This window comes from Pelophylax lessonae (assembly GCF_965119305.1).
Source record: "Pelophylax lessonae genome assembly, chromosome: 9".
Classification (NCBI taxonomy): domain Eukaryota; kingdom Metazoa; phylum Chordata; class Amphibia; order Anura; family Ranidae; genus Pelophylax; species Pelophylax lessonae.
The window spans coordinates 175,762,136-175,788,794 of NC_138776.1; the positions used below are offsets into that span (position 1 = coordinate 175,762,136).

A 26,659-nucleotide genomic window follows, 5' to 3' on the forward strand; every position below is an offset into this window, starting at 1 on the left:
GTATCTGTACTTTCCTAGAGTATAATTTTTTTCTCCTACTTCCACTTTTACTTTACTACATTTTTTCGATGATTTCAATACTTCTACTCCGATATTTTTTTTTGTGCTGCATAGTTACTCGTTACAATTATAAAAATTACCACTGCCAGAACAGTAGATGGCAGGTTTCATGAAGTTCAAAAAAATGTGTATAATGTCATGTGCAAATCAGCGCATACTAAAATAAATGCTACTGTATCTATAAATAAAATGGTCTACATATCTGCTGTTAAGGGGAAAGAGAACCTCCCCCAACCAAGGAGAGTCACAAGCGTACATAGACCTTTTTTCTGGTAAGAGGCTGATTTTGCTTTTTTCACTGGAAGTTGAGAGCACAGGTTTTGCAGTTTTGTTTCACTGGAAGAGTCTATTTGGATATTATTTTGCACTTACCTTCATCTGCCGGGTAAGGGGGAAATCCACAAGGTGGTGGGAGTCTGCACCTATTATTTGGAATAGCACCTGTTTGATTCCTGCACCCTTGAAAATATATTCATCTTGTTTTGTCACATATATATGGTATTATGGCATTATGGCATTATATATATGGACTTTTTATTGACTTTGATTTCATACACTCTTCCTTTATTTCATTATTGTAATATATTGTTGTATATCACATTGGTTTATATATAATTTTGCTCACCAATAAGCTGTGGAGAAAAAAAAAACATGCAGGGAGGAGAAGGAGGGATGCTTTAAATGGGAAAGGGAGGGACATACTTTATCTGTTTTTGTTTACAAAAAGTTACAGCCAAAGGAATTGTGATTGTCCTTTAGGTTAATCATTTGAAATAATAAAAAACAATATGATGTTAAAACTTTTGACTTCTGTCTTTAATAACTACATAACACAGTACTTGTACTTTTACTTTCAGTACTTGAGTAGCAAACTTTTTTTAAAAACTACTGGAACTTTTACTTTCAGTACTTGAGTAGCAAAATTAAAAAAAAAACTACTTGCAATACTTAAGTACAAAGAATGTTGAATACTTTAGTACTTCTACTCAAGTCACTTTTCGATAGAGCACTTGTACTTTTACTCAAGTATGGGTTTCGAGTACTTTATACAAGTGTGATTCTGATAAACCCCAGTAGAATTACAAATACAAAAACAACTTAACAGCTGTACAACTTAGACACCCATTCCTCCTTTCTCTTCCTGTAAACACTGGGTATAGTAGCTTGTCAGACTGATAAAGAAGGTTAACTGTATATAGTGAAACCACAAATGTCATCTGCTCTAGATGCTAAAGGAAACAGAGGTAGAGGTAGAGGAAAAATTATCTGTGACGCAACTGCTAAAATATATATACAATGTACACGCCTATTTCCTCACTTAGTACTTTGGACTTGAGTCCTACTAAGTCCTCTTCGCTAGCGAATAAAAAGGTTTGTTTTCCTGAAGTCTGCATCCGGAGTCCATTTCTGGTTTCCCAAATCATTTTGCCTCTACACTTTCATAAATAACACACACTCAATAGGGAAGAAAGTTTGAGCTCTTATTAATTCCATGCTCCCAGAATCTCTATGCATTCACGCAGACTCAGTTTGGTATAACTTTTGCCATCAGCAGAGGGAAGGAAGGCTCTACCAGGCAGTACAGGAACACAAGGTGTTCACCAAATGCCTTACATCCTCCTGGGGAGTAGACTTAAATTTCCAACTCAAAGCTCTAAACAGAAGATTTTTCCTTAACTTGCCCACTAAGGAGGCAAAACCCATTGGTGAAGTACCTTGCTGATAGGCAGCTCAACCCCCACACACTCCTGCACCTGCTCACCATATGTCTTCACTCCTCTGTCCGTAATTCCTACTCTCTTTTTAGATCCAGAAACCAAAATGGCTGCTCCCAGTGGTTTCCTTCAAAATGGCCATTCCATTCATGTATTATTAAATGTTCAACTAATGGTATCTGCTGTATTTGTACACAAAGAACTTTCAACTTGACTATCAAATCCACAGAAGAATAATGAAGCAACGACAGGAGGAAAAGCAAAAGTCTACAGCAACTATATTGCTGGCTACAATAGCATTCCCTGAAAAGCATCTGCGCTGAGCGGCCGACTTCCTGTGTCACAATGCAGCAAACCAACCTCTAAGCACAGGACCCCAAAGCAAGTGTAGATCACTGGAGTAGTTGTGTCTACTTCAGTGGTTTCCACCTTACCAGGGGATTTCGCCAGGTATGGAATATGCCTAGTTCATAGGCGTGCGCACAGGGTGTGCCAGGTATGTCTGGGCACACCCTAATCACCCCTTGTGGTGCAGATTCCCCCTGTTTAGACCCCTGATATTTCACCAAAGCTCCCTAACTAGGCTAACAACAAAAAAAGTTGTAAAAAAGAATAAAAAATAACAATACAACTACAAACACTGATCTCTACCCTACTGGCTCCATCAGTATATACACACGGATATGTGTTTGGGCTTTGGGGTGCACACCCTAATGCAATAGGCTGCGCACACCTATGGCATAGTTACATTGATCCAAGCTTTAATTATGTATAAAATATCCATACCAGAATTCTCTTTAAGGTAGTGGATGTGTATGGATTATTTTTGGAGAATAGGGATATTGTTTAGTATCACTTCATTTCTTCCATGCACTTTCTACTGAATTTAGAATATACGCTTTTAATCATTTACCTTTGAGATATATAATGTATTTTGAATTCCTAATAGAAAAACAGCTCTTGTGCAAATGATAACATACTGAAAAATTATATTGTGAATGATGTCGTATTATCATTGTGAACTCACAATCTTCAAAAATTCATTATGCAAATCTGTTTAGGACTGGCACCAAAAACTATTTTGTAGATTTTGTTCCGACAATTAAACTTCACTTTCATTAACCCTCATGGAGTCTTCTTGTAATTGAGCACAATAGACATGTAAGCTCCTAAACTAATTTATAATCCACCTAAGCTGCTTACAAACACTTATCTGAAATGTCCAAACTTGTCAAAGTGGCCTATGCAATGAGATGAAAGAGGAGGAGGTGGAAATATCATCATTTATCCTATAATAATGCCAGTTAAATGCTAAACAGACAACTCCAGTCAATAAAATTACCCAGAAAAGCTTACATGTTTTATTTGAAAGGTGACTTCTGTTGGTTTCAGTGCAGAAATTAACTGCATTTCCAAACTATTCCTTCAAATGGATGAGTAGCAATAATGACAAACAATCCATTTAGGGTTTTTTTTTTTTCCTTTTTCATTTTCATCCAACTTGGGTATAAGCTAACATGGTGGTATCATAAACATTGTGTGAAATGATGCAGTTGGGGTGACATATATTCCTTTAGTGCAACACAATGCACAGTAATGCATTTCCATGTACTGTATTACTAAAAAATGTAACTGCACCATTTTGTTGAGTTTGGTACATAAAAAGCCCATACAAATGCATCTGACTGCGTCCAGCCTCAGACAGTAGTCCTTAGCCTAAAGTAACTGACTGGCGTGTGGATACATCCGAACTATAACGGCTGCTGTCAACCTGTCATAACTTTGTACAGACTTCATACAGAGTGCCCATTGCTGTTGGCTTACACCTGTTATCCCAGTACATATACCTGTCATCCCAGCTGTAAAAATCAGCCGATTCTGCTCCTGCTGCTCTCAATCAAATTCTGTAAAAAGAAAGCGGGGCCAAGCTGTGCAGTGTGCATCTATGGTTGCACACAGCCTGGCTCGGAAGCAAGCCTGCAAGTGTGCCATCATAGGAAGTGGTTGCTGGAGGCCTTGTTGTCCTATGTATCTGCAATTATTACGTAGCTGCGGATATCGCCCAAATAGCTCCATGCAGCCTGGGATCTTCCACTATGGGCTTCACTTAACAACTTGCCAACTGCCAGCAGTCCATATACTGCGGCAAGTCGGCTCTGTCCCATGAAACAATGTAACTGTAGTGGTGATGGGTGTGGTGGGACTGCTAGTGGGGGCGGCGTGCACTGCTGGAGGCGTGTGCATGCCCTGATTGGCTACCGGGGGAGTGATTGCCGCCGGGCACCCGTGATCGCTCCCCGTGGAGACAGAACGGGCGTCTGCCATTGTAAACACGGCAGACCGCTGTTCTGTCAGTTATGAACACAGGGATCCTGTGTTCCTCGTATTTAGGAACACAGGTCTCTGTGTTCATGCAGCAAGCCCATCCCCCCACAGTTGGAAAGCACCCCCTAGGGACACATTTAACCCTTTGATCGCCCCTGGCTTAACCTCTTCCCTGCCAGTGACATTACAGTAACAGTGCATATTTTTATCACAGATTACTGTAGTAATGTCACTGGTCCCCCCAAAAGTGTCAAAAATGTCAGTTAGGTGTCTGATCGGTCCGCCGCAATGTCACAGTACCGCTAAAAATCGCTGATTGCCGCCACTACTAGTAAAAATAAATAAATAAATAAAAATGACATAAATATTCCCCCTAGTTTGTAGACGCAATAACTTTTTGCGCAAACCAATCATCAATGTACGCTTATTGGGATTTTTTTACCAAAAATATGTAGCAGAATACAAATTGGCATAAAATGATGAAAAAATGTGATTTTAAATTTTTTTTTATTGGGAATATTATATAGCAGAAAGTAAAAAATATTGTTTTTTTTTTTCAAAGTTGTCGCTATTTTTTTGTTTATAGTGCAAAAAAAAAAAAAATCTCAGAGGTGATCAAAAACCACCAAAAGAAAGCGCTATTTGTGGGAAAAAAAGGACATCAATTTTATTTGGGTACAGTATCGCGCGACCGGGCAATTGTCAGTTAAAATAACGCAGTGTGGAATTGCAAGAAATGGCCTGGTCATTAAGGGGGAAAACCTTCCGGTCCAGAAGTGGTTAATCTTGTAGATAATCATCTGAACCCCTTGGCCTTCATACTTCAGCTTCCCCCACAGCACCATCTGAGATCTTTAAATCTCATTGTGTCCCACACACTTCAGCTATGGCTCACAGTAACATTTTCATATCACCACACTTTCCAATGCTGAAGTTGCTCCTCTGTCCCCTCTTTCCTCCAGGCAATGACAACCCTTTGCAGTTCGGCTTGTTGTCAGATCATGGGTTTGTAGATGTACATTCCCTTCCAACCTCCACCAAAATAACCTCCTTTGATACCCTTTGTATCTCTTATAATATCCCATTACAGGAGCATTTCCAATACTTACAACTCAAGCACTTCAGTCATTTGCTCCTTCATCCCCTCCCTACCCCATTTACCTTAACACAATTTGAAAATATTTAAAGGTCTCACCCATACTCCACAGGCTTTATTTCTCTACTACCCGTATTTTTCGCCGTATAAGACGCACCGGCGTATAAGACGCACCCAATTTTAAAGGAGAAAAATCTAGAAAAAAAAGATTCTGAACAGGCTGGGCACTGGTGAGTGTAGGGACCACAGTACCAAATAGGTACCCCTTTCATTGAAATTAGGGGGGGGGGGAGTTGCTCTACAGAACCATGAGCTGGGAAGTGTGAGGTGACTAATCTATTAGAAGAGTTCAATCATGTAGAGACCACCAGAGGCAGAGAGACTTACCTAAGGTAACGGTTACAGGTAGAAGAAGAAGTGAAGAACACAGCCTGACACAGTGACATCCATCCCCGGCCCGCAGCTAGTTCTTCTCTTGACCGAGTGGTGAGCACAGGCGAACCAATCACGTTGTGAGTAGCGGCACAGCGAACCAATCAGGTGTGCAGGCACGCGTGATTGGTTAGCTGTGCAGCGGCTCATGGCGCCACCCGCTGCTGCTGCTCACCGCGCTCGGCTCAGACAGTCACAGTCAGTCAGTCTGAGTCAGGAGAACTAGGCGCTGCAGGCGCCCACTCGTTCAACTTCAGGGCAGCTAATGTTATTTATGACTGAGCGTATATTTTCAGCGAGCACGAGGCGCAAGCGGGGCCGGGGTGGCAACAGGGGTGGCAAGGACTTCCTCTGGGGTGGCAATTGCCACCCCAGCTAGCCCTCTGGTTCCGCCACTGGCAGGCAAAATGTGTATTTGTCGTATAAGACGCACCAACTTTTCCCCCCCAGTTTTGGGGAAGAGAAAGTGCGTCTTATAAGGCGAAAAATACGGTATATTCCTCTCTATTTTCCCTTGGAATCATAAAGTATGCTACTACCAGCTGAAATGGAAAATGGAAATAGAGTCACTTAACACATGATTGGTGAAGTATGTATGCTTAAAGCCATAGCTAAATGCTCCAAATCCTACTGATCCCTGAAAACATCTAAAAACTTTTGTATCACTGGTACTATACACCAGCCCATCTAATTCAGTCTATACTTAATTACCCTCTACCTGTTTTCGGGGTTCTCCTCAAGAAGGATCAGTGATTCATATAAGGTGGATGCATCCAGTAGTAAGCAGATTGTGGTATCAGGTTTACAAACTAATTTGCACTTTACTTCATACTAATCTAAGAACCTCTATGAGGGTCTGTTTCATAAACCCATTGAAGCGCTCTTCCATACAAAACTGTGGTTGGTCATCAAAATGTTTGGAGACACCAAGCTCACAATTGCGAGATAAAACAACAGAATATTATTAATACAATTAATGCAAAAATACGATGATAATTAAGAAATATAAAATGAATGCAAAAACATAAAGATAATTAAGAATTAAAACAAACAGAAAAAAAATTGAAGTATGCAGAAATCAAATTTTTTTTCTGTCTCTTCTTCATATGCTATGAATGGAGCCATAGCAGACCTGAGTAACTGTTGGAGATATTGTGGCTGGGTCACCAAGAGGTCCATTTGATCTTTATAAGTTGTGATTTTTCAATCTGTCTGGAGCCATATCTTTGCCACTGTGGATATTGTGGCTGTATTACAAAAAAGCGCAATCAATCTCTATATTACATATATGGACCTTTTATTTGATTGTTTTTATTATTAACCACTTGCCGACCGCCGCAAGTACATATACTGCGGCAGTCGGCCCCGGCCAGGCAAAGTGATGTACCGGTACGTCACTAGCCTGTCACTGGCTTGTGAGCCAATAGCGGGCGAGCGCGCGCCCGCTGAAGCGCGCGCCCACCCCGGCTCGTTCCCTAACAAGTCAGTGCGTGTGACTGGCGGACCCAATGTCCGCCGGTCACTCGCGATCGTTCGTCGGGAAGGGAGAAAGGCAGGCGGCTAATGTAAACAAGCCGCCTGTCATTCTCCCCTGTGTAAAAATGGAGATCAGACGGTTCTACTATGTAGGACCGTTGATCTCTGTTTTTACAGTAGTAGACATGTCCATTCACAGTTAGAAACACACCCCTAGGACACACTTAACCCCTCCCTCTCCAATACAGTTAACCCCTTCCCTGCCAGTGTCATTTTTGCAGTAACAGTGCATATGTATAGCACTGATTACTGCAGTAATGTCACTGGTAACCCCAAAAGTGTCAAAAATGTCAGTCAAGGGTCCGATCTGTCCGCCGCAATGTCGCAGTCCCGCAAAAAAAATTGCAGATCGCCGCCATTACTCGTTAAAAAAAACCACCAAAAATTACAAAAATCTTTCCCTTTGTTAGTAAACGCGATAACTTTTGCGCAAACCAATCAAAATACGCTTTTTGCGATTTTTTTTACCAAACATATGTAGCATAAAACAAATTGGCCGAAAATGTTAAAAAATTTTGATTTTTACATTTTTTTTGGGGAATTTCATATAAAAAATGTGAAAAATATTGTTATTTTTGCAAAATTTACGCTCTTTTTTTGTTTATAGCGCATGATCAAAAAATCACACAGGTGATCAAATACCACCAAAAGAAAGCTCTGTTTGTGGGTAAAAAAAAGGACGTCAAATTAGTTTAGGTACAGCGTCGCACAACCGCGCAATTGTTCATTAAAGTCACGCAGTAAAAAATCTCAAAAAAAACCCTGGTCAGGAAGGGGGTAAAATCTTCCGGGGCTTAAGTGGTTAATTATCTTCATATTTTTGCACAAATTGTAATAATAATACATTGTTGTTGTATCTACATCCATATGAATAGCACCTTAAAGTGATAAACCTATTTGGTGAGAAGTGATTTATAGTATTAGAATATTTCAGTGCTTCTGTTGTGACATATCTTTCATTTGTACAATAAGTGCAGGAAATCTTTTTTTGTTTTGCATCACAATAGCAAAAGCCTGGAAAGCTCCTTCCTTGAGCTTTAAAGTGGTAAAGAACCGAATAAATGACATAATCGTCAACAAAATGCTGACAGTCATGACAAATTTCAAAAACCCTGGCAACTCTGAATATCATATGCCACCCTGTCAAGATTTTACAATTGGTTGCTTAACATTTGAAAGACATTCAACTGTGACCCTCTATGGGTTTAGCCTCCCCCCCCCTTCTTTTAGCTTGTCCTTTTGTTCTCTACAGTTGACCTACACAACATCTCTTTCTTTTCCATGGGCACCTCTTGTCAATTGTCACAACCTGTAACTGGGCACCCACTTTTATATAATGATCATAGTAGTACCACTCCCAGAATATTTTTCCTATACTGACTTTGAATTTATGACATACTGCAATTTTAAACTATTGTGAACTACCATGAGAAGAGAAGGGCTTATTCTATTATATTTGCTCCACCAAGGGAACTAGTCATTATCTCCAAGATGCTGCCTTCTAACTGGTTGTTTTGTATATATCTATTGTATCTGTCTATATTTCCTGTACACATTTTCTACTTTTTAAACTGACAATAAACCTTTTGTAATAGAAAAAATACAATAAAAACTCCACATCTTCCAGTCAATCATTAGTTAGAAGCCATTGTAGTGCTTACCAGCATTTCGATTTGAAATTGCAATCTCCTTCTTTGGGCACCGGTCCTACCTCTAGGTTTTATGGCCTCTATATACAGTATATGTGTACCAGCACCCTCCTCCGCAAACGTTGTGGTGGGCGCTGCTGGGGGGGGGGGGGGAGGAGGCCATTGAGGCACGTATACAGTATAGTGGCCATGAAACCTAGAGGTAGGACAGGTATCAAGCTGGCCCAAACAAACGAATTCCGGTACTAAAATGTGCCTGCTGTCAGCACTGTATAAACTTTATGTGGCATCAACCACATACAGTACACAGCGCCGTGTTCCAGCAGCAGTACAGGCACTTCCCATCCAGTTCCTGGAACAACTGCTCACCCATTCACAAGATGCCTTGTATTTTATAAATTAATACAACGCTTCCTCTGGATAGCAAAGATTTGGATGACATCGCAATCTCCACATCAGCAAATCAGTGGAAATTTTTATAAATTTCATTTATAAAATCCTAGGCTTCTTGTGAATGGCTGAGCAGTTGTTTTAGGAACAGGACGGAAAGCTCCCATAACGCTGCCTGAACATAGCTCTGTGTAATCTATTTAGCTGTTGCTACATACAATTTATACAGTGCTAACAGCACCCGCATTTCTTAGACGACTAACAACCCAGGTGGACCCCCGCCAGACTATATATATACAGAGCCCTCTTTCCCAATATGCCCCAAACTGGCAGAGGCATGGATTGCACTAGCTCACCATCTATGGTAACACTCCCCTCACTACTCTGGAGACGTCTAGCAATTAACCTGGCATCTACACTGCCTACTCTTACTACAAGATTTCTTGATCCCATGTCAATATCTAGTTAGTGAATTTGGTTGACTTTACCGACCACTACTGTGCTCCTACCCTACACACTGATTATTTTTACTGGGAGTGAAAGACATCTGCCGTGGCCCCTGCATTATCCACAATTTGGGTAATACACTTTGTATTAACTTTTTTTAGGTTTTCTTCATGGATAGACTGATAGGTCAGAAGACACTTGCCATGGGCTAAACTTTATTTTAAATATGCTTGACATTCCCCAACTACCTGTTATTATCTTATATTCATACCCATGAATTGAGATCAACACCCTTAGTATTATGTGGCATTAGGAAGACATTAAATGTTTAGCAACATCTCTGGTGTGACTAGTTATATCATAAGACAAAAATGTTAATAAAAAGTCAATGAACAGAATAGTTTTGCAACAAAAGGAGTTTCATGTGCTTTAAACAATGGTCACCGGTGGAGTAATTGTATGTAACAGCTAAGTACAAGTCTTACTCATCTATCCCATTTATAAACATACTGATATTAGGAAAAGGAAATGTGCCTACCTATACTCAGAGTGATATAGGAGGTACACTGAACTACTATATGGGTGTTATTTTTGTTCTTTGGCTTCTGAATATTTTTACTAAATCATGAAGAAAAATCCAGTGCTATCTGTGTTTCGTAAGGAAAATAACATTTTTCCGTTCATTTGAGCTGCTCTTGTGCATGGGGTTTTATTTGGGGTGTATGGAAACCAAATAATGGTGGTATAAGACTGGATCTCTAAATAGCTCATAAAAAATAACTACCACCTTTGGATGAATACTTCACCGATTTTAATGACCTTTAATGAACCCTTTCTCATTTGCTATCTCATCCAGAAGTGTCAGCAATTCAGCAGAAGATGTTTTTTATGAGCTTCCAAGAAGACTGTACCAAGTATCAAATATAAAGGTGCAAAACTTAAAACTAGGTGGCTCATTTTTAGTCTCATTTAACACTTCTCACTGAGCCATTTTTGCTTTTTCTGATTTTTTTATTATGTTTAAAAATGTAGGCCTGGAAGTTACATAAAACCCCCAAAAACATTATATATTTTCTGAAAGCAAACACTCTAGAGAATAGCATAGTGGTAGTTCCAATTTTTATGTCACATGATATTTGCGCAACAGTTTATGAAATTCAAAATTTCAGTAAAAAATACACTAAGGCTCAGTGCACACCATGGCATTCCGAATCGCCACAAAACACAGGACGCCTTTGCGATCTCTGTTACCTTATATTGGCACCCAATCGTGGTGCGATTTTGCCGTGATTGGTGCCCGACGAATCGCAGTAAAATGGTGCAATCAAAATCACGGGACGCCTGCCGCTCAAAAGAGGTTCGGGAACATGGTGTGAACAGAGTCTAAAGTTAAAGTGATTGCAAATGCTTTTTTTTTTTAATAACACTCTGAACCGCCTCTTCTCAGGTCCCTGCCTGGTTCCAGTGTTGTCAGCCAACCAGATTGAAATTTACTGACACGACATCCAAAATTTACTGGCACAGCCAAGTTTTTACTGGCATTTCCAAAAGTTATAAAATCACAGTTTTAACTGCAAATTTCAGTATTTAGGCTACAAACAAATACAATATGTGATTTAAGATCGATATTAGGGCAAAAAAACAGTTCATATTTTATTTTCAATAGAGTAAGTAAATAGCTCAGTGACAGCCTCCCTCCATGGTAGGTGGTCCCTTTAGTTCACTCCAGTCCAAACAGCACTGACAGTCCTGCTACCGGCCTGCTTTGTTTCCATCCCACAGACCCACACACGAGGCTCCATCCACTCCGCTCAGCTCCCTTGTGCTATGACATCACATGACACGCTTAGGCCCCGCCTCTGCCAGACCCGCTGGTGCCACCCAAACACACTGTTGCAGGCACTTGGATTGTCTTGGGCAGCTCCAGACCGGAACTGTGCATGCCAAGCCAAGTGTCACAGCCATAATTTTTACTGGCAACCTTTTCCTGTCACTGGCGTTTACTGGCAGGAGAAAAGTGCCCATTTTTTATCGGCTGCCAGCAAAAATACTGAGGGCTGGCACAACTACCAGGGCTCATTGCTTCTCCTCTCCAGCGAGTGCCCCCCAAAGAAAGGGGGGCAGGTATGGGACCGGTGTTTACCAGGTGTGTGTAACCATCAAATCACTTCAATCTGACAGCTGACTTGTCAGATTTACACACACTATAGGCAGCTGCAGCTGCCAGGACTCTGCGTAAAACCCACCACTGCCACATGTATAATACATACATCAGTGGCAGTAAAGGATCAGTGATTGCAAGGAATGTAAATACAAATGCAAGAAAGCAATTAGGACAGCCAAAATAGACTATGTGAAACATGTTGCTGCAGAAAGCTAGAAAAACCTGAAATTTTTTTACAAATAGATCAACAGTAAAAAGGTAAGGAAAAAACAGGTACTTTAGTTCTCACAAAGGATGAATATGAACAGCATTTGGTCACAAATCACAGGGTTAAGTCTAACATGTTAAATACATTTTTTATCTTCTGTTTATATATACACAAAAAGATTGATTTTTAATGGTTGATATAGTAATACTAATACCAATATAAGGGAAGCAACCTTGTGGAATTGGGGCTAAAAACAGACTTGACAGCTAAATATAAACATATCACCAGGACTTACACATTGCTTACAGATGTGAGTCCTCAGGAAGCTTAGCTTAGTGATAACCAAGCCACTATTCTTATTTGTAAAGACTCCCTACTGATAAAATAGTAGTGACTGATTAGCGTACAGAATATAATGATGCCAATATTTAAAAAAGGGATGTATTCCAGGAAGCTACAGACCAGTCAGCCTAACATCAATAGTATGTAAGGAGTTTGAGGGAATGCACAGGGGGCTCCATTGCAGAATTTATAAGAGAAAATAGTAAACGGTTACAAGTAATAAACAAACAGGGATTTATAAAAGACAGTTCTTGTCAGACGTACCTGTTAACATTCTATGAGGAAAGAAGCAGTAACTTAGAGTAGAGAGATAAAAGGCAATAGATGTATTTATATGGAAAAAATGCAAAAGCATTTGATACTGTGCAGGCTTAGAGTGGAACTTTAGCTTAAAAATAAAATGGGCGAACAGGCAGGATTTTTAATACAGAAGAGACATGCTTTGTCTTAAAGTTACTTACCTTCCTGTCCGCCCCTGTATAGTGAACTGTGCACATTCAGCTAACTGTAGAGATTCAGTAATGCCGAAGCTGACTGCAGTCCTTCGCACTTGTGGGAGTGACGCTCCCCCCATTTGGGCCAATGAAATCAGCTGGCAATTGAGACCCAGAAGCCGGCCTCCCAAAGACATTACCAGGCGGCCTGGAGCTCCAGGATGCTGCATTGCTGGATCCCAGGGGAGTATTGCTCCGCTTTAATATATAAACTAAAGTCTATTGGGGTGGAGATGATTCTATGTACATTGTACATAGATAGAAGGCTGGCTTCAAGAACTGGTACAGAGAGTTGTGGAAAAAAATTTAGCCTCAGAGTGGTTTTGTGTGATGTGTTTCAGGGCTCAATGCTGTTTACCTTGTTTATAAATGGCATTGAGGAAGGAGTTTAATTTTGATATCTGCTGATGAAACCAAATTATGCAAGGGAAGTAAGCAGAATACTCTCATGCATTAAAAATGAATTTTTTAAGGGATACATTGATACTTATACCCCTTTACAAAATACTAGGCTTCATCTTGAGTTTGCAAAAACAAAATTAATAAGGGGACTGGAGGACATCAGGTATGAGGAGCAATAAGTAAATTATATTTGCCTTAAAGAAGAGATGCTTGGGGGGGCGTGGCCAGATGTGAGCGAGGCTAGACGTGTCTGCAAGGAGCTCTCTGACCATCCTGCACTTTATCCGTTTTAGGGTGTCAGTTTTGGCCTGCCATCGCTTCTACATTTAGGGGGAACTTCTCACCGATCCGGAGATGCCTCCGCCATCTTGGCGCCAATGTCCTCTTCGCCGCGGGGCTGTAGCGTGTGTGTAGTGATGGAGGATCAGCAGTGGGAGGACTCGCGGCTCCCCGGAGGTACTCAGTCATCTCCTCCGGTGCCTGAGGCGGACCAGCATGCCATCACTGCTCCCATACTCGAGGCCATTGATGGCTGCAAGGTGGCCCTTATGGTCAGGATTGACCACTTAGCATTGGAGTGCACCCTGATCCGCCATGATCTTGACAAGCTGCTCAGATATCTGACTTGCAAACCATGGTGAAGTCCCTGCAACATAGAGCGGATGACGCTGAGGATCGACAGAGGCGCAATATGTAAGAGAGGTGGGACTCCCTGAAGGGGCGGAGGGGACCAGGCCTGCTTCCTTTACAGAGCATTTTTTTAAGCAGCTGCTCTCCCTTACTGATCTACCCCCCCCCCCCCGTATGTGGTGGAACGAACCCATTGGGTCCCGGCTGGGGCCGGGCCAGGCCACCTGGAGACCCCCCCCTCGCCCATTCCTGGTCAAATCCCTTAATTATAGGGACCATGACACGCTTCTGTCCGAAGCACGGAAACATCAGGACCTTCGTTTTAAAAATGCCCGAAACATGTTGTTCCCAGATTTCTCCGCTGAGACACAACGGAGGCACCGCTCCTTCACAGATGTCCGTAAACGCCTATGAGCCAAGGAGAAGAAATACATTATGATGTACCCCAGCAGGCTCCTGATCCAGCACAACGGCTCGGTGAAATTTTTTGAGTCCCCGCAGGAAGTGTCGGAATGGTTGGATGGTTTGCGTTAAGTATCCTTCTGGTTGCTGCTCTGCTATCTGCCTGGTCCCTTTCGTTTGGCCCTTCCTGACCATGCTGTTACCTGCCATCCTCTATATTACCATGGTCGACTGTCTCCTGTGTTTTCACCCCCTGGCAGTCTATGTTAATGCCATGGCTGAGCGGGCAGGGGCCTTATGAACTGGGGATTGACTCTTGTCCTCCCTGTCCTGGAACTGTGTGGCAGCTGCACAACTAGGCCTGCTGACCTCCCCTGTTGATCCGGCATACTCAGAGTCTCCACAGGGTACACCGGATATCGACTTAGTTGCCGAACAGTTGTTCACACCGGAGGACCGTCACACATTATGATTTCTTTGGGAAATTTTGGGATCAAGCCGCATACCAGACTGTTTTTGTTGTTGTTTTTCTATTTTTTTATTTTTGTTTCTGGTATAATGGCAAGGGGACTGTTGCACCAGCAGACGATCGGTACTACTCCTAGGCCCACCGAGGTTTTCTTTCTGGTTTTTTTCTTGAACTCACAACTCTCACGCTGTTTTCTTTTGTTTTGCGAACTGTCCTGGTTCGGTTATTCATTTTTTCTAGACTCTTATGGCTGATAACATCAGGTGCCTCTCATGGAATGGGAGGGGCCTAAATAACAAGTTTAAGTTGGCCAGTGTGTTTCAATACCTGAAGGTCATTAAGCCTGCAGGAGACTCACCTGGATGGTAGCCTGACCTTGGCTCTTCGGAGGCAGTGATTTCAGAGGGCGTTTCATGTGACCTACTCTACCTATGCTAGAGGTGTGTCTATACTAATCAGTAAATCCATGCCGTGTACTATTTACCAGGTGGTCTCTGATCCGGGGGGAAGATATGTGGCAGTGGTGTTGGATATATATTCTGTCACCATGCTTCTGGTGGCGGTGTATGGGCCTCCTCCTTTTGAGGTTCAATTGCTGTATGATTTGGTCGATAAGCTATCTGCTCATATTCACTTACCAATGTTATTTATGGGTGACTTTAATGCTATTCTGGATGGCGCCCTGGATACTTCCAACCCCAACCTGCCTGCCTCAGTGGATTTACTAACTTGGGCTTCTGCTCTGGGCCTGTCTAAGCTTTGGAAATGGAAGCATCCCCAGCTGAGGGAGTACTCTCATCTGTCTACTACACACCATTCATCTGCTAGGATTGACTTGGCCTTTGGGAATGCACATCTGCAGTCGCTTTTGCTTGGCTTGGAGTACTGGGCCGGGGGGAGTGTCTGATCACAACCCGCTTCTCTTGACATTGAACCTCCAAATGGGGGCTAGAGAATGGGGTTGGCGTTTGTCTGAGGGCTGGCTCCAACAGGATCAGGTCACTTCCCACCCTGTGCAATCGATCCGCTCGTACTGGGAGGAGAATGTCGAATCTACAGAGCCTCCGGTGGTCTGGGAGGCATTCAAGGTGGTGACACGGGGGGAATGTATCTCAGCCATTAAGACCGCCAGACGGGATCATAACAATGAAATCATGTCCTTACAGGAGGCAGAAAGGGTGCGGGCAGGGGATCATGCGGCATTGCCATCTGATTCCAGCTATGCCTCTTGCACCTGTCTGATCTAGCCCACACTGAGGCCAAGCATACAAGGGAATTTATTTTTGCCCAGAGGGACAAGAACGGGAAGTTTCTGGCACTGATGGTGGCAGACCAGAGAGTTAACATCCATCTCATGGCACCCTGGGGGAAATGTGGTGACGGACCCGCGGGACATACTTGAGGAGTTTCGCACTTATTTTGAGTCTTTGTATGCCCCTGGGTCGACCCTGACCCCTCAGGGATCGAATGACTTTCGGAGGTCTCACTTTTCCAACCCTGACGGATGAGGACAGTGCCCTTTTTTCACCCCTCTGGAGGTGGAGAAGGCCAATGCGGCCTTCCCTCCGCACAAAGAGTCCGGACGGCTTCCCAGCTGATTTTTATAAATTATTTTCTGAGCAGTTGGCCCCGCGACTCAGTTCTTTGCTTCAGCATTGCCTAGAGAGGAAGGAACTCCCCCCTTCCATGCTGGATGCCTACATGGTGCTGCTGCTGAAACCCGGTAAGGACCCTCTGGACTGTTCTTCTTACCGCCCCATTGCACTCTTGAATATGGACTTTAAAATCTCGATGAAGGTCCTGGCTACTCGGCTGGCTGGGGTCATTCACTTCTTGATTAACCCGGACCAGACCGGTTTTATGCCCGGGCAGTCGGTGGATATTAATATTAGACGGTGTTTTTACTCATCTTCAGCTCCTGGGGGGGGGGATCCCGGAGGAGGGTGGTGGTCTCAATAGATATCGAGAAGGCTTTCGATTATGTCGACTGGGCCTTCATGTTTACAGTGTTGGAACTCATGGGTTTTGGACCAAATTTTAGAACCTGGATTAAATTCCTATATACCGGTCCTAGGACGGCCATTAGATTGGGTTTCTTGACTTCTCGGTTCCTTGAGGTGGGGCAGGGGATTAGGCAGGGCTGCCCTCTTTCCCCATTCCTCTTCACCCTTACAATTGAGCTTTATGTACTTCACTGGCGGTTGGGTCAGTTAGGGTAAGTTCCATCAAAGAATCCCTCGCATGGTACGCGGATTATATGCTTTTATTTCTGGAGGACCCTGGTCCATCTCTGCAGGCGGCTTTGTCTATCCTGGATGAATTTGGTGGGTGCTCGGGTCTCCGGGTTAACTGGAAGAAGTCCTCGATCCTTCCCCTGGATGAGGATGCGAGACTTGCCGCGGCTGCAGACCTCACTCTCTGTTGGGTTGACACTATGACTTACCTGGGGATCCGGGTTACTAGACGTCCACAAGACTATTACTCCTTGAATCTCTTACCTTTGATTCCCAGGCTCCAACAGAATGTGTCTGCCTGGAAAAAGCTCCCGCTTTCCCTGATGGGTCGTATTAGCCTACTCAAAATTAAGTTTCTTCCAGTGTTGTTATACTTTCTTCGTAATTCCCCCACATGGGTGCCCGGATCATTTTTTAGGAAATTGGATGGTATCGTTGGCTCTTTTCTTTGGTCCCCGGGGGCTCCCAGGATTGGCTTGAGAGCCCTCCAGGAGCCCTGGGGCAGTGGTGGCCTTGCACTCCCCAGCTGGCGTAGATACTATCTGGCAGGTGAGATGGTGTTTGCACGGCGTTGGTTGCAGGCTGACGAGAGGGATTCGGCCACGGTCCTGGAGGCGCCCCTTCTGGGCTCCTTTGAGAGTCTGAGATTGGCGCTATATCGGGGATTGGGTTTGAATCTTCCTCTGACGCTCTCCATGAAGGCTACTATCAGGACATGGGTTCAGACCTTGAAATTGGTGTGTCCCAGCTATGTGGGCTTCTCGCCTTCCACCCCTCTCTGGATGAATCCTACTCTCCCTCACTTTTATCGGTTGCCAGATCCCGTGGTGTGGGCAGTGAAGGAGGTGAAAACCTTGGGTGACATTACGATTGAGGGGAATCTCTTACCCTTTGATCGCCTACGAGAAAGACATGACTTACCTAATACCTACCTCTTTGGTTATCTCCAACTGCGACATGCCTTCCGGAGTCAATTTGCCAACTCTAGAATTGAACCTGTACCTTCAGATCTAGAATGTATGTTGAAGAGTGCTGACCTGCCCAAGACACTATCGACGGTTTACAAAGACATGTTTAAACTGACACCGCCTATTGCCATATGTAGGGAGAAATGGACGGTTGAGGTGACTGACCTGCAGGGAGATGACTGGGAGGACGTGTGGGATGCACCCTTCAAATATTTGGTGGCTGCCAGGGACAAACTCATTCAGTTTAAATTTCTATATAGAATCTACTATACTCCTGCCCACCTGGCCAAGATTTATCCGACTTCGTCGGCTGAATGTTGGCATTGCTCCTCCTCCCAGTGGATGTGACCCATGTTTTCTGGGACTGTGTTCAGATCCAGCGGTTCTGGTCAGAGGTGACGGCCTGTCTTGCAGGGGTGCTACTGACGCCGATTCCACTGACCCCGAGGGTATGCCTATTGGGTTTGGTGGAGGAGGTGGTGCCCACGTTAGCACATAGAACTTTACTGGTTATTCTGCTATTTTATGCAAAGAAGGCTATCCTACTACATTGGAAAAAGGTGACTCCCCCTTCGCTGTTGTTCTGGAAGGGCCTGGTGAATACAGTGCTACCTCTTTATAAGGCGACCTACGTTTCCAGGGGTTGCCCCAAAAAATTTGAGAAGGTATGGAGGGCGTGGGTTGTGTCTTCGGACACTGTGAGTTAATGCTCTCTACTATGCTTTGTTGAACTCTGGCTTTGCCTTTGCAAATTTGTTACATCAGTCATGATTACCTTTATTATTATCTAAGTGACTAGGACAGTTTTTTGTATTAGAAGGGTTTGTGAGTTTTATTCAGGGGTAGGAGAAGTGCTTTTTGGCGCCGGCCTATCCCGACCCACTTGCCTCGGTACTCCTGGATTGTATAACAGGTTGCTGGTGATTGTTTTGGGGGGGGGGGATGGCTGAGGGTAGGGTGGTGGTTAGAGAGTAGTTCTTTTGTATAGTTAGTCGCCCCTGAAAAGGTCTTCTGGGTCGCTCTGTTTTTCTTGTGTGAATGTTTGTATTTGCTTTCTTTAAAAAAAAAAAAAAAAAAACTAGCTAATAAAAATAAGTTTAAAAAAAAAAAAAAGAATAGATGCCTAAGAGGAGACAAAACCACTATCTTCAAATTCTCCAATGGAGATTGGAAAGGCCGCAGCAAGCTTTTTATTCTTACCTTTAATCTTAGGTCCCTGACAAGTTCATGCAGTCACAATTTGAAAGAAGGAAAGAAGGTTTAATCTTAAATTGTGTAGAGGGTACTTTACGGTTAAAGCAACAAAAAAAAAATTAGAACTCTCTTACCCAGTTAATGCTATCAGCTTTGAGTGTTGACAAACTCAAAACCCTTCTAGATGTGTTCCTCAATAAGCACTTTACACAAGGGTAAGTATACTTCAAACGAATACAGGCACGCATGTTGGACTGGATGGACCTGTGTTTTTTCCAACCTTATCTACTATGAAACTATGTAATTAATCAGTCATAGTATCAGCTATGGAATTCTTGACCAAATGTTCAATAAGAGAGTCATCTACAACTAATATAATTGGGTGAAAATAGCAGCTAAATGATACACCAAGGAGGCAACACCCCTTCCTTCATGGAACATTACAATATTTTTTTGCTAAAAAGGTTCCTCCTATGAAATGAATGTCAGGCTTGGTGAAAATCAAACTGGTTTTTCAAGGGATCTAACTCCCCCTTTACAAGCAGGAAACAACTTGGATATAAAAGCAACAGTTTCATTGCTTTTACAACATAACTTGCTTTTCCTTTGAGTTAATTTTGAACTTACTTGCTAACACCAGCCAACAACAATGTCTTCAACTAAAGGTGGACCTCATGGACATCATGGACACCATGAACACCATGAACAACATGGGCATCATGGACAACATGATCAGAAGTGCCAGGACCGTAAGTAGCATTTTATACTTATAAAACCTTTCAGTAAGTGAAAAAATTGGCCGATCAGCCTTACACTGTTTTGGTGTCTACAACATTGATGTGGTAATTTAAATCCATTGGTCCCATGCCACAAATAAGAAAACAAAAACTTAACTCAAAGTGTTTCTAGTATAAGGGATAACGTGTTAGTATAAGAAATAACTTATTTAGGGCTCATGAAGAAAAAAAAATAATCTAAATTAATATGCCTGTTTCATAGAAACTTTGCTTTAACATGTTCACCTTTCTTATGTAAGAATACGTTTTAATCAGTCACCACCAGCAAGCGCAATAATTTCACCTATAATGTTTTAGCACTGTCCAGTGGAGCGTGTCATTCCCATTCATTTGTGTCATACAAATATGCTGCTGTAATTCTGAGCAATTATCAGAGATCAAAGATATAGAAATATTAGCTACTAGACACTGTTATCAAATTCAGCTTTATTTTTTTATTTTCAAATTGTTCTTTAAACCTTGATATATTATCATTAAAAGAAGTGAGCTAAGGGCTACAACACATGTGGCTTCATGAATAATGTCCCTACTTTTCCTTTTCAGCATGCAAACCAGTGCAGCAATGTCAGGATCAAAAACCAAAATGCCCTAAGCCTGGTGAGTCAGTAAACATTAAAAAATAATTAAAAAAATGTAATTTGTATGTCCTCATCTGGAATATATTTGCCTTTATGTTTTTTTGTGGAAAGAATTATGTAGTACACATCAGTGATAAATCAATTTCATTGCATTTAGTGCATCTTACAGTATATATGGAGTGGCCCTTGCTTACTTATTGGTAAGGTATTACTAAGGGCAACACAATTTTAAATTTGAATACAGTGATGATGGGTTCAACCTCTGTCAGGTTTTTAATACTGTCTGTGTTTTCATTAGCTAGATTCACTCTTTCTAATCATCCTCATCACCATTATTACATGGATTAAAACTGAGAGTAGATCCAAATTTTTGTATTGGCACCAAAACAGGAAAAGAGGGCACATTTTTAGATGGGGACACTTGTACCCTGGCCATCTTGTCTAGAAGTGGACTTCCTTCACATTGGAAAGATATTCTTTCACTTAGTGTTGAGTCTACAGCACAGGACACGAAGGAAAACTGTCTTAAAGAGACAGTTTTTTTCCCATTTTTGGCGTGGAGTTCCCCCTCAAGATTCTTACAGTGCAGGTCGGGCCGCAAGTCGGATCCGACTTGCGGTGCGACTTCCATTCAAATCAATAGGCTCCCATAGGGAACCATTGATTTTGAATGGAAGAAAAGAAACATATAACGTGGCTGAACGTAGGTTCATCACGTTCAGTCACGTTTAGTCACGTTCGGCCGCGTTTCTGCATTTGAAACGCCGGGAAACATGCTTCAAACACAAATAATTGCGTTCTAAAAAAAGTCCCTGAACGCAACTGCCTGCAAATGACTGTAAACGACCATGTGTACATGGACAGATAAGATAACATGGAGCTGCGTTCAGGGGCTTCTAAAAAAAACGCCCAACTGCTCCTAAACGGCCATTTCCAGCGTCCCGTGTACCCTAAGATGGAAAAAAAGGTATTGCAATTTTGGCCTTAGTATCTGAAGAGTCACAGACCTGGACAAAAATATGGTACAAGAGTTCAATCATTTCTGTCTGTGTTCTTGCTCTAGATCAGTAGCTAACTAGGTAGTAAAGCCAGGATTGGCATGGCTACTCCAGGTCATCATGCACCTCTCTAAAACATGTCAGCAGTGGCAGCTGTCAATGTATAGCCCTATAGCCTATCTTCGATATTAAAGTGTACATACATTCAATCAGTCATTAGCAAATGGGTAGGTGATGATAAGGGTTGTGGTAAGAGGTCTCTTCCAAATATTTCTGCCCCATTTAAAAAGAAGGTGGCAGTAAGCCAGAAAAAGTCATTTCTGCATGTACTTGTAAAGGTAGGTAAGAAGGAGTACCAAATAGCCATTGAATACAAGTTGGAAGGTGAATTTGAAATCATTTAAAAGAGTAGCAATAGGTAATCAAGCCAACACATTTCAGGGGGACAAAGACTCCACCTTCCTCAGGGCTGTTTTTGCATACTAATAATAAATGGGGAAGGCTTTCTAACAGGTGTGTTTGTAACACCAAAATCAGAAAGATCGATGTTGGCTATGTTTGCAGAGGCTGCATTGAGTCAAAAGCCAATATTGATCTTTCTGATCTTGGTGTTTCAAACACACCTGTGTAAATGCAAAAAATAGAAAGTGAGCGCAATGTGGATTACAGCAGCTAGCACAAAATAGTGATCATACAACTCCCTACAGTAACAAAAGATGCCAATGGTGTGCAGCGCTCAATATTGATATCAAACACTATATAAAAACTTATGTGTAAAAGTCCAAAGTCCAAGCATGAGGAAGTGGCGGTGATTACATCAGCATGTAGGACCCTCCTGACGCATTTTGTGCGCATGCACGTTATCAAGGGAACCACCAACCTGGATAGGTTTAAGACTGCATATTCACTCTTATCTGGAGACTGCATAGATGTACTACATTTAACCACTGGATTGTCCTTACAACATATGGTGGATACCCAAGTCACTTTATGGACAGTTTTTGCACTTATATTTTGGGACATTATTATCATACTTTGGTCTTTTACACATAAGTTTTTATATACTGTTTGATATCAATATTCAGCGCTGCACACCATTTGCATCTTTTGTTACAGACACACCTTTCTCCATTTATTATTAGTATGTAGAAACAGCCCTGTGGAAGGGGGAGTCTTTATTCCCCCTAAACGCATTGGCTTGATTACTTGTTGCTACTCTCAAAATTCACCTTCCAGCTTGCATTCACTGGATATTGGGCGCTTCCTTTTACCTACCTTTACAAATGCATTCAAAACTGACATTCTTTACTGTCTGAAAGGACCGTGGACTGCTAGAGCATTGGGGAGAAGACACTGAAAGGTCTAGCAGCAGGAAGGAGTGAAGGAGCAATTAAAGCGGTTGTATACTCATTAAAAAAAAAAACTGCAGGACAAAGGCATAATGAGCTAGTATGCATTGCATACTAGCTCATTATGAAATACTTACCTTAGAATGAAGCCCTGGCATGGTCGTCTGGACAACGCTGAGGGAGCCGACATGCTCCCTCTGCGTCTCTTCTTGGTTCGGCGGCTCCAGCGCTGTGAGTGGCCGGAGCCGCGATGATGTCACTCCCACGCATGCACGCGGGAGTTTCACTTTCCAACAAGATATGGCAAGGAACTCTGAAGGTCCGCCGGACCTATAGAGCGCATGTGCCGCAGACGTCAGCAGCTGCATGCAGGTTGAATATCTCCTAAACCGTGCAGGTTTAGGAGATATTAATTGTACCTACAGGTAAGCCTTATTATAGGCTTACCTATAGGTTAAAGTCAAATAGCGGAGTATACTACTGCTTTAAGTAAATATTCTTTTACTGTTCCCTTAGACCTAGATGAGCAATTAACCATTGCAATGCAGGTACAGCCCTACTTCAAGAGATAATTTTTTCTGTTACCACTTCCAGTCTGGTCCAATTAGCATGCTTTTGCTAGAAAATTACCTGGAACCCCTAAACAATTTATATTTTTTTAAGCAGAGATCATGGAGAATAAAATGGTTGGTGTTGCAATGTGTTTATGTCGCACAATGATGGCGCAGGGGTTTATCAAATGGAAATCTTCAGGAAAAAATAAAATTTCATAAGTTTTTGTGAACATAAACACAATGTAATACCCATTTTTTTGGTAAAACATAAAAGATGATGCTACATTGAGTAAATAGATAACTAACATGTCATGCTTTAAAATTGCGTTTACCCATGGAATGGCACCAAACTACGTTACCTAAAAATCTCCATAGACAACTTATTAAAAGCTTTTACAGGCTACCAGTTTAGAGTTACACAAGAGGTCTGGTGCTAGAATTATTGCTCTTTCTCTGACATTCACAGCATTATCTTACATGTGTGGTGTGATCACTGTTTACATGTGCATGTGGGACCTATATGTGTGTTGGCATTTGCGCATGGGCACAGGGGGGGTGGAGCGTTTTGACTTTTTTTTTATAATTTTTTTCGATGAATCCGTTACCTGTAAAAGTGATTCAGTGGCTCTATAGCTGCTTAGATCACTTTTACATAAAAAAAGAACCAGGATCGTGGTTGTGATGTCAACTATGGTCCCAGTATAACCACTTCAACTTTAGGCCATTTATAAATGCACTGTATGTTTCAATGTATGGAAACAATGGCTTCTGAGATTCAGGGCTTGAGGATCAACAAGAAAGTAGAACTAGACTGGTTATGGTGAAATGTTAACAATTGTATTGTGGTATATTTAGGGGTGCCATACTAATTTATGATGTGCAGGCTGATAACAGGCAAGATTTAGCCCCTATATTATTATTCCTGTAAGACAACATGAGTGACTACTGAATACCAGGTTAATCTCTTAAGTTACAATGCAGAAAGTATATATATTTCATATGGTCAGTTAAGAAAACAAATGTATAACAAGTATTCATATTATAATTTTCTGTTTGCACAGATCCTTGCCCCCTCCCCTGCCCCCCTGAGCCATGCCAGACTCAACAACAAGGATGTAAAAAATAAAATCAACATGAAAGACTCAAATGAAGAAATACCAAGCTCACAAATGATTAAAAATGTAATGTTGTCTGTGTCTTGATGTTCTGTTAATCTGCATATTCAATAAATTTGGTAAAAACAACAGAAAAAAATATTTTGGAAATTATTTTCTGATATTTGCAATGCTAAGCCAAAAGGGTTGATGTGATGAAAATAATAAACAGAATGTGAAATTTTGGATGCTCAGATTAAGATATTTACTTCAAGTATCTCCTGATGAAAAAGCGGCACCAGTTTCTTATTGTTGTTCGCGGGGCCACCATTAGAAATTAAGGGTCTCTATATAGCCAGCCTGACAGGCTCTTCTGCCCGGTGTCTCCCCATGCACCTCCCATTGCCCTACACTCTGCACCCTCTGCATCCCATATCACACCTCATTTTGCATCTCCTTTATCCCTAATGTTCCAACATTGTACTACCTCTGCATCCCCTACTACCCCACATTCTGAACTTCCTGCATTCCCCCACTATCCCACATTCTGCACCCTCTGCATCCCCCTTTACACCTCACCCTACACAATCTGGATTCCTATAACTCTCTCTGCTCCCTCATTGCACCTCACGCTGCACTACCCTGCATCCCCTACTACTCTCTCTGTACAACCATTACACCCCACATTCTGCAACCTCTGCATCTCCCAGCATCTGACATTCTGCAAGCACTGCATCCCCCACTACCCTGCATTCTGCAACCCCCACATCCCTCGCTACCCCAAAGTCTGCACCTCCCACTACCTCACTGCACCACCTGCATCTCCCACTATTTTCTCTTTATCCTCATTAAACCTCACCCTGCATCCCTTATTACCCCTTACTCTGTACCCCTGGCAACCCCCATTACCTTTACTCTGTATCCACCACCTTTCCTCATTGTGTACCTCCATTACACCTCACCCTGCACCCCCAGCATCCCCTTGACACTCAGTGCCACCGTGGGTCATATCTAGGCTGTTCCAGTCTCTAGGATTTGGGGTAAAGTGCTGCACCTGCCGGACCTCTTCTGTAATGGTTTTCATGGTGCCCCATGCTGCTGACCATATTTCCCAGCTAAAAAAAATCCTGCACTGAGAGTTCCAACTGGACATGCCCCCCTGCTGAACACAAGGGATTCTGGGAGTTTTACTCAGACAGGAATGTGGAGTAGGAAGAGGGAGGACCACAGGATGAGAATATGGAGGACTCTGAGGCACCCTCAGGCCATCTGGATCTGTCACACAGCCCATCTGGATCTGTCACACAGCCCATCTGTCACACAGTCCATCTAGATCTGTCACACAGGCCATCAGTACCGCCATCAGTGACCTGTCACACAGGCCATCAGGACCGCCATCAGTGACCTGTCACACAGGCCATCAGTACCGTCATCAAAGACCTGTCACACAGGTCATTAGTACCACCAGCAGTGACCTGTCACACAGGCCATCAGTTCTACCATCAGTACTGCCATCAGGGACTTGTCACACAGGCCATCAGTACCACCATCAGTACTGCCATGAGTGACCTGTCACACAGGCCATCAGTACCGCCATTAGTGATCTGTCAAACAGGCCATCAGTACCACCATCAGTACTGCCATCTGTGACCTGTCACAGAGGCCATCAGTACCGCCATCAGTGACCTGTCATACAGGCCATCAGTATTGCCATCAGTGACCTGTAACACAGGCCATCAGTACCACCATCAGTACCGCCACCAGTGATCTATCATACAAGCCATCGGTACGGCCATCAGTGATCTGTCACATAGGCCATCAATACCAGCCGAGCTGTGCAAAAAGGCAAATAATCAAAATGTTATACCGATAAGGGTAAAAAATGACTAAATAAATCAGTGAAATTACTCATATGCATAATCAATATTGTGTCCATACATCCACCTCAGATGGAACACTCTGCGGCTGGATCTCGCCCATTGGAGTCTCTGCCCCCTATACGCGTGTCGTCAGGCGCTGATGGGCGTGTGACTTCCTCAGTAGGGGTGTAAACAATAAGACGGACGGATCTCAAATAGCTCATGCCCAGTTGAACACTCCTAAATTTGATTAAACCAATTAATATTGGTATG

At 42.6% G+C, this 26,659-nt stretch overlaps 1 protein-coding gene across 2 annotated transcripts in view; it reads left to right on the forward strand.

Moving 5' to 3' along the window:
• The first annotated feature begins 19,775 nt into the window (after positions 1-19,775).
• The window catches only part of LOC309563702 (uncharacterized protein), a 69,117-nt gene continuing 62,233 nt past the window's right edge, over positions 19,776-26,659 (forward strand). The window contains exons 1-2 of one of the 2 annotated variants that reach the window (XM_082268297.1): positions 19,776-19,906; positions 20,498-20,551. In XM_082268297.1, the coding sequence (XP_082124423.1) occupies positions 19,832-19,906; positions 20,498-20,551 (129 nt within the window). In that variant the 5' untranslated portion in view covers positions 19,776-19,831. The remainder of the gene's footprint in view (positions 19,907-20,497; positions 20,552-26,659) is intronic. The other variant, XM_082268299.1, reaches the window with a different exon arrangement.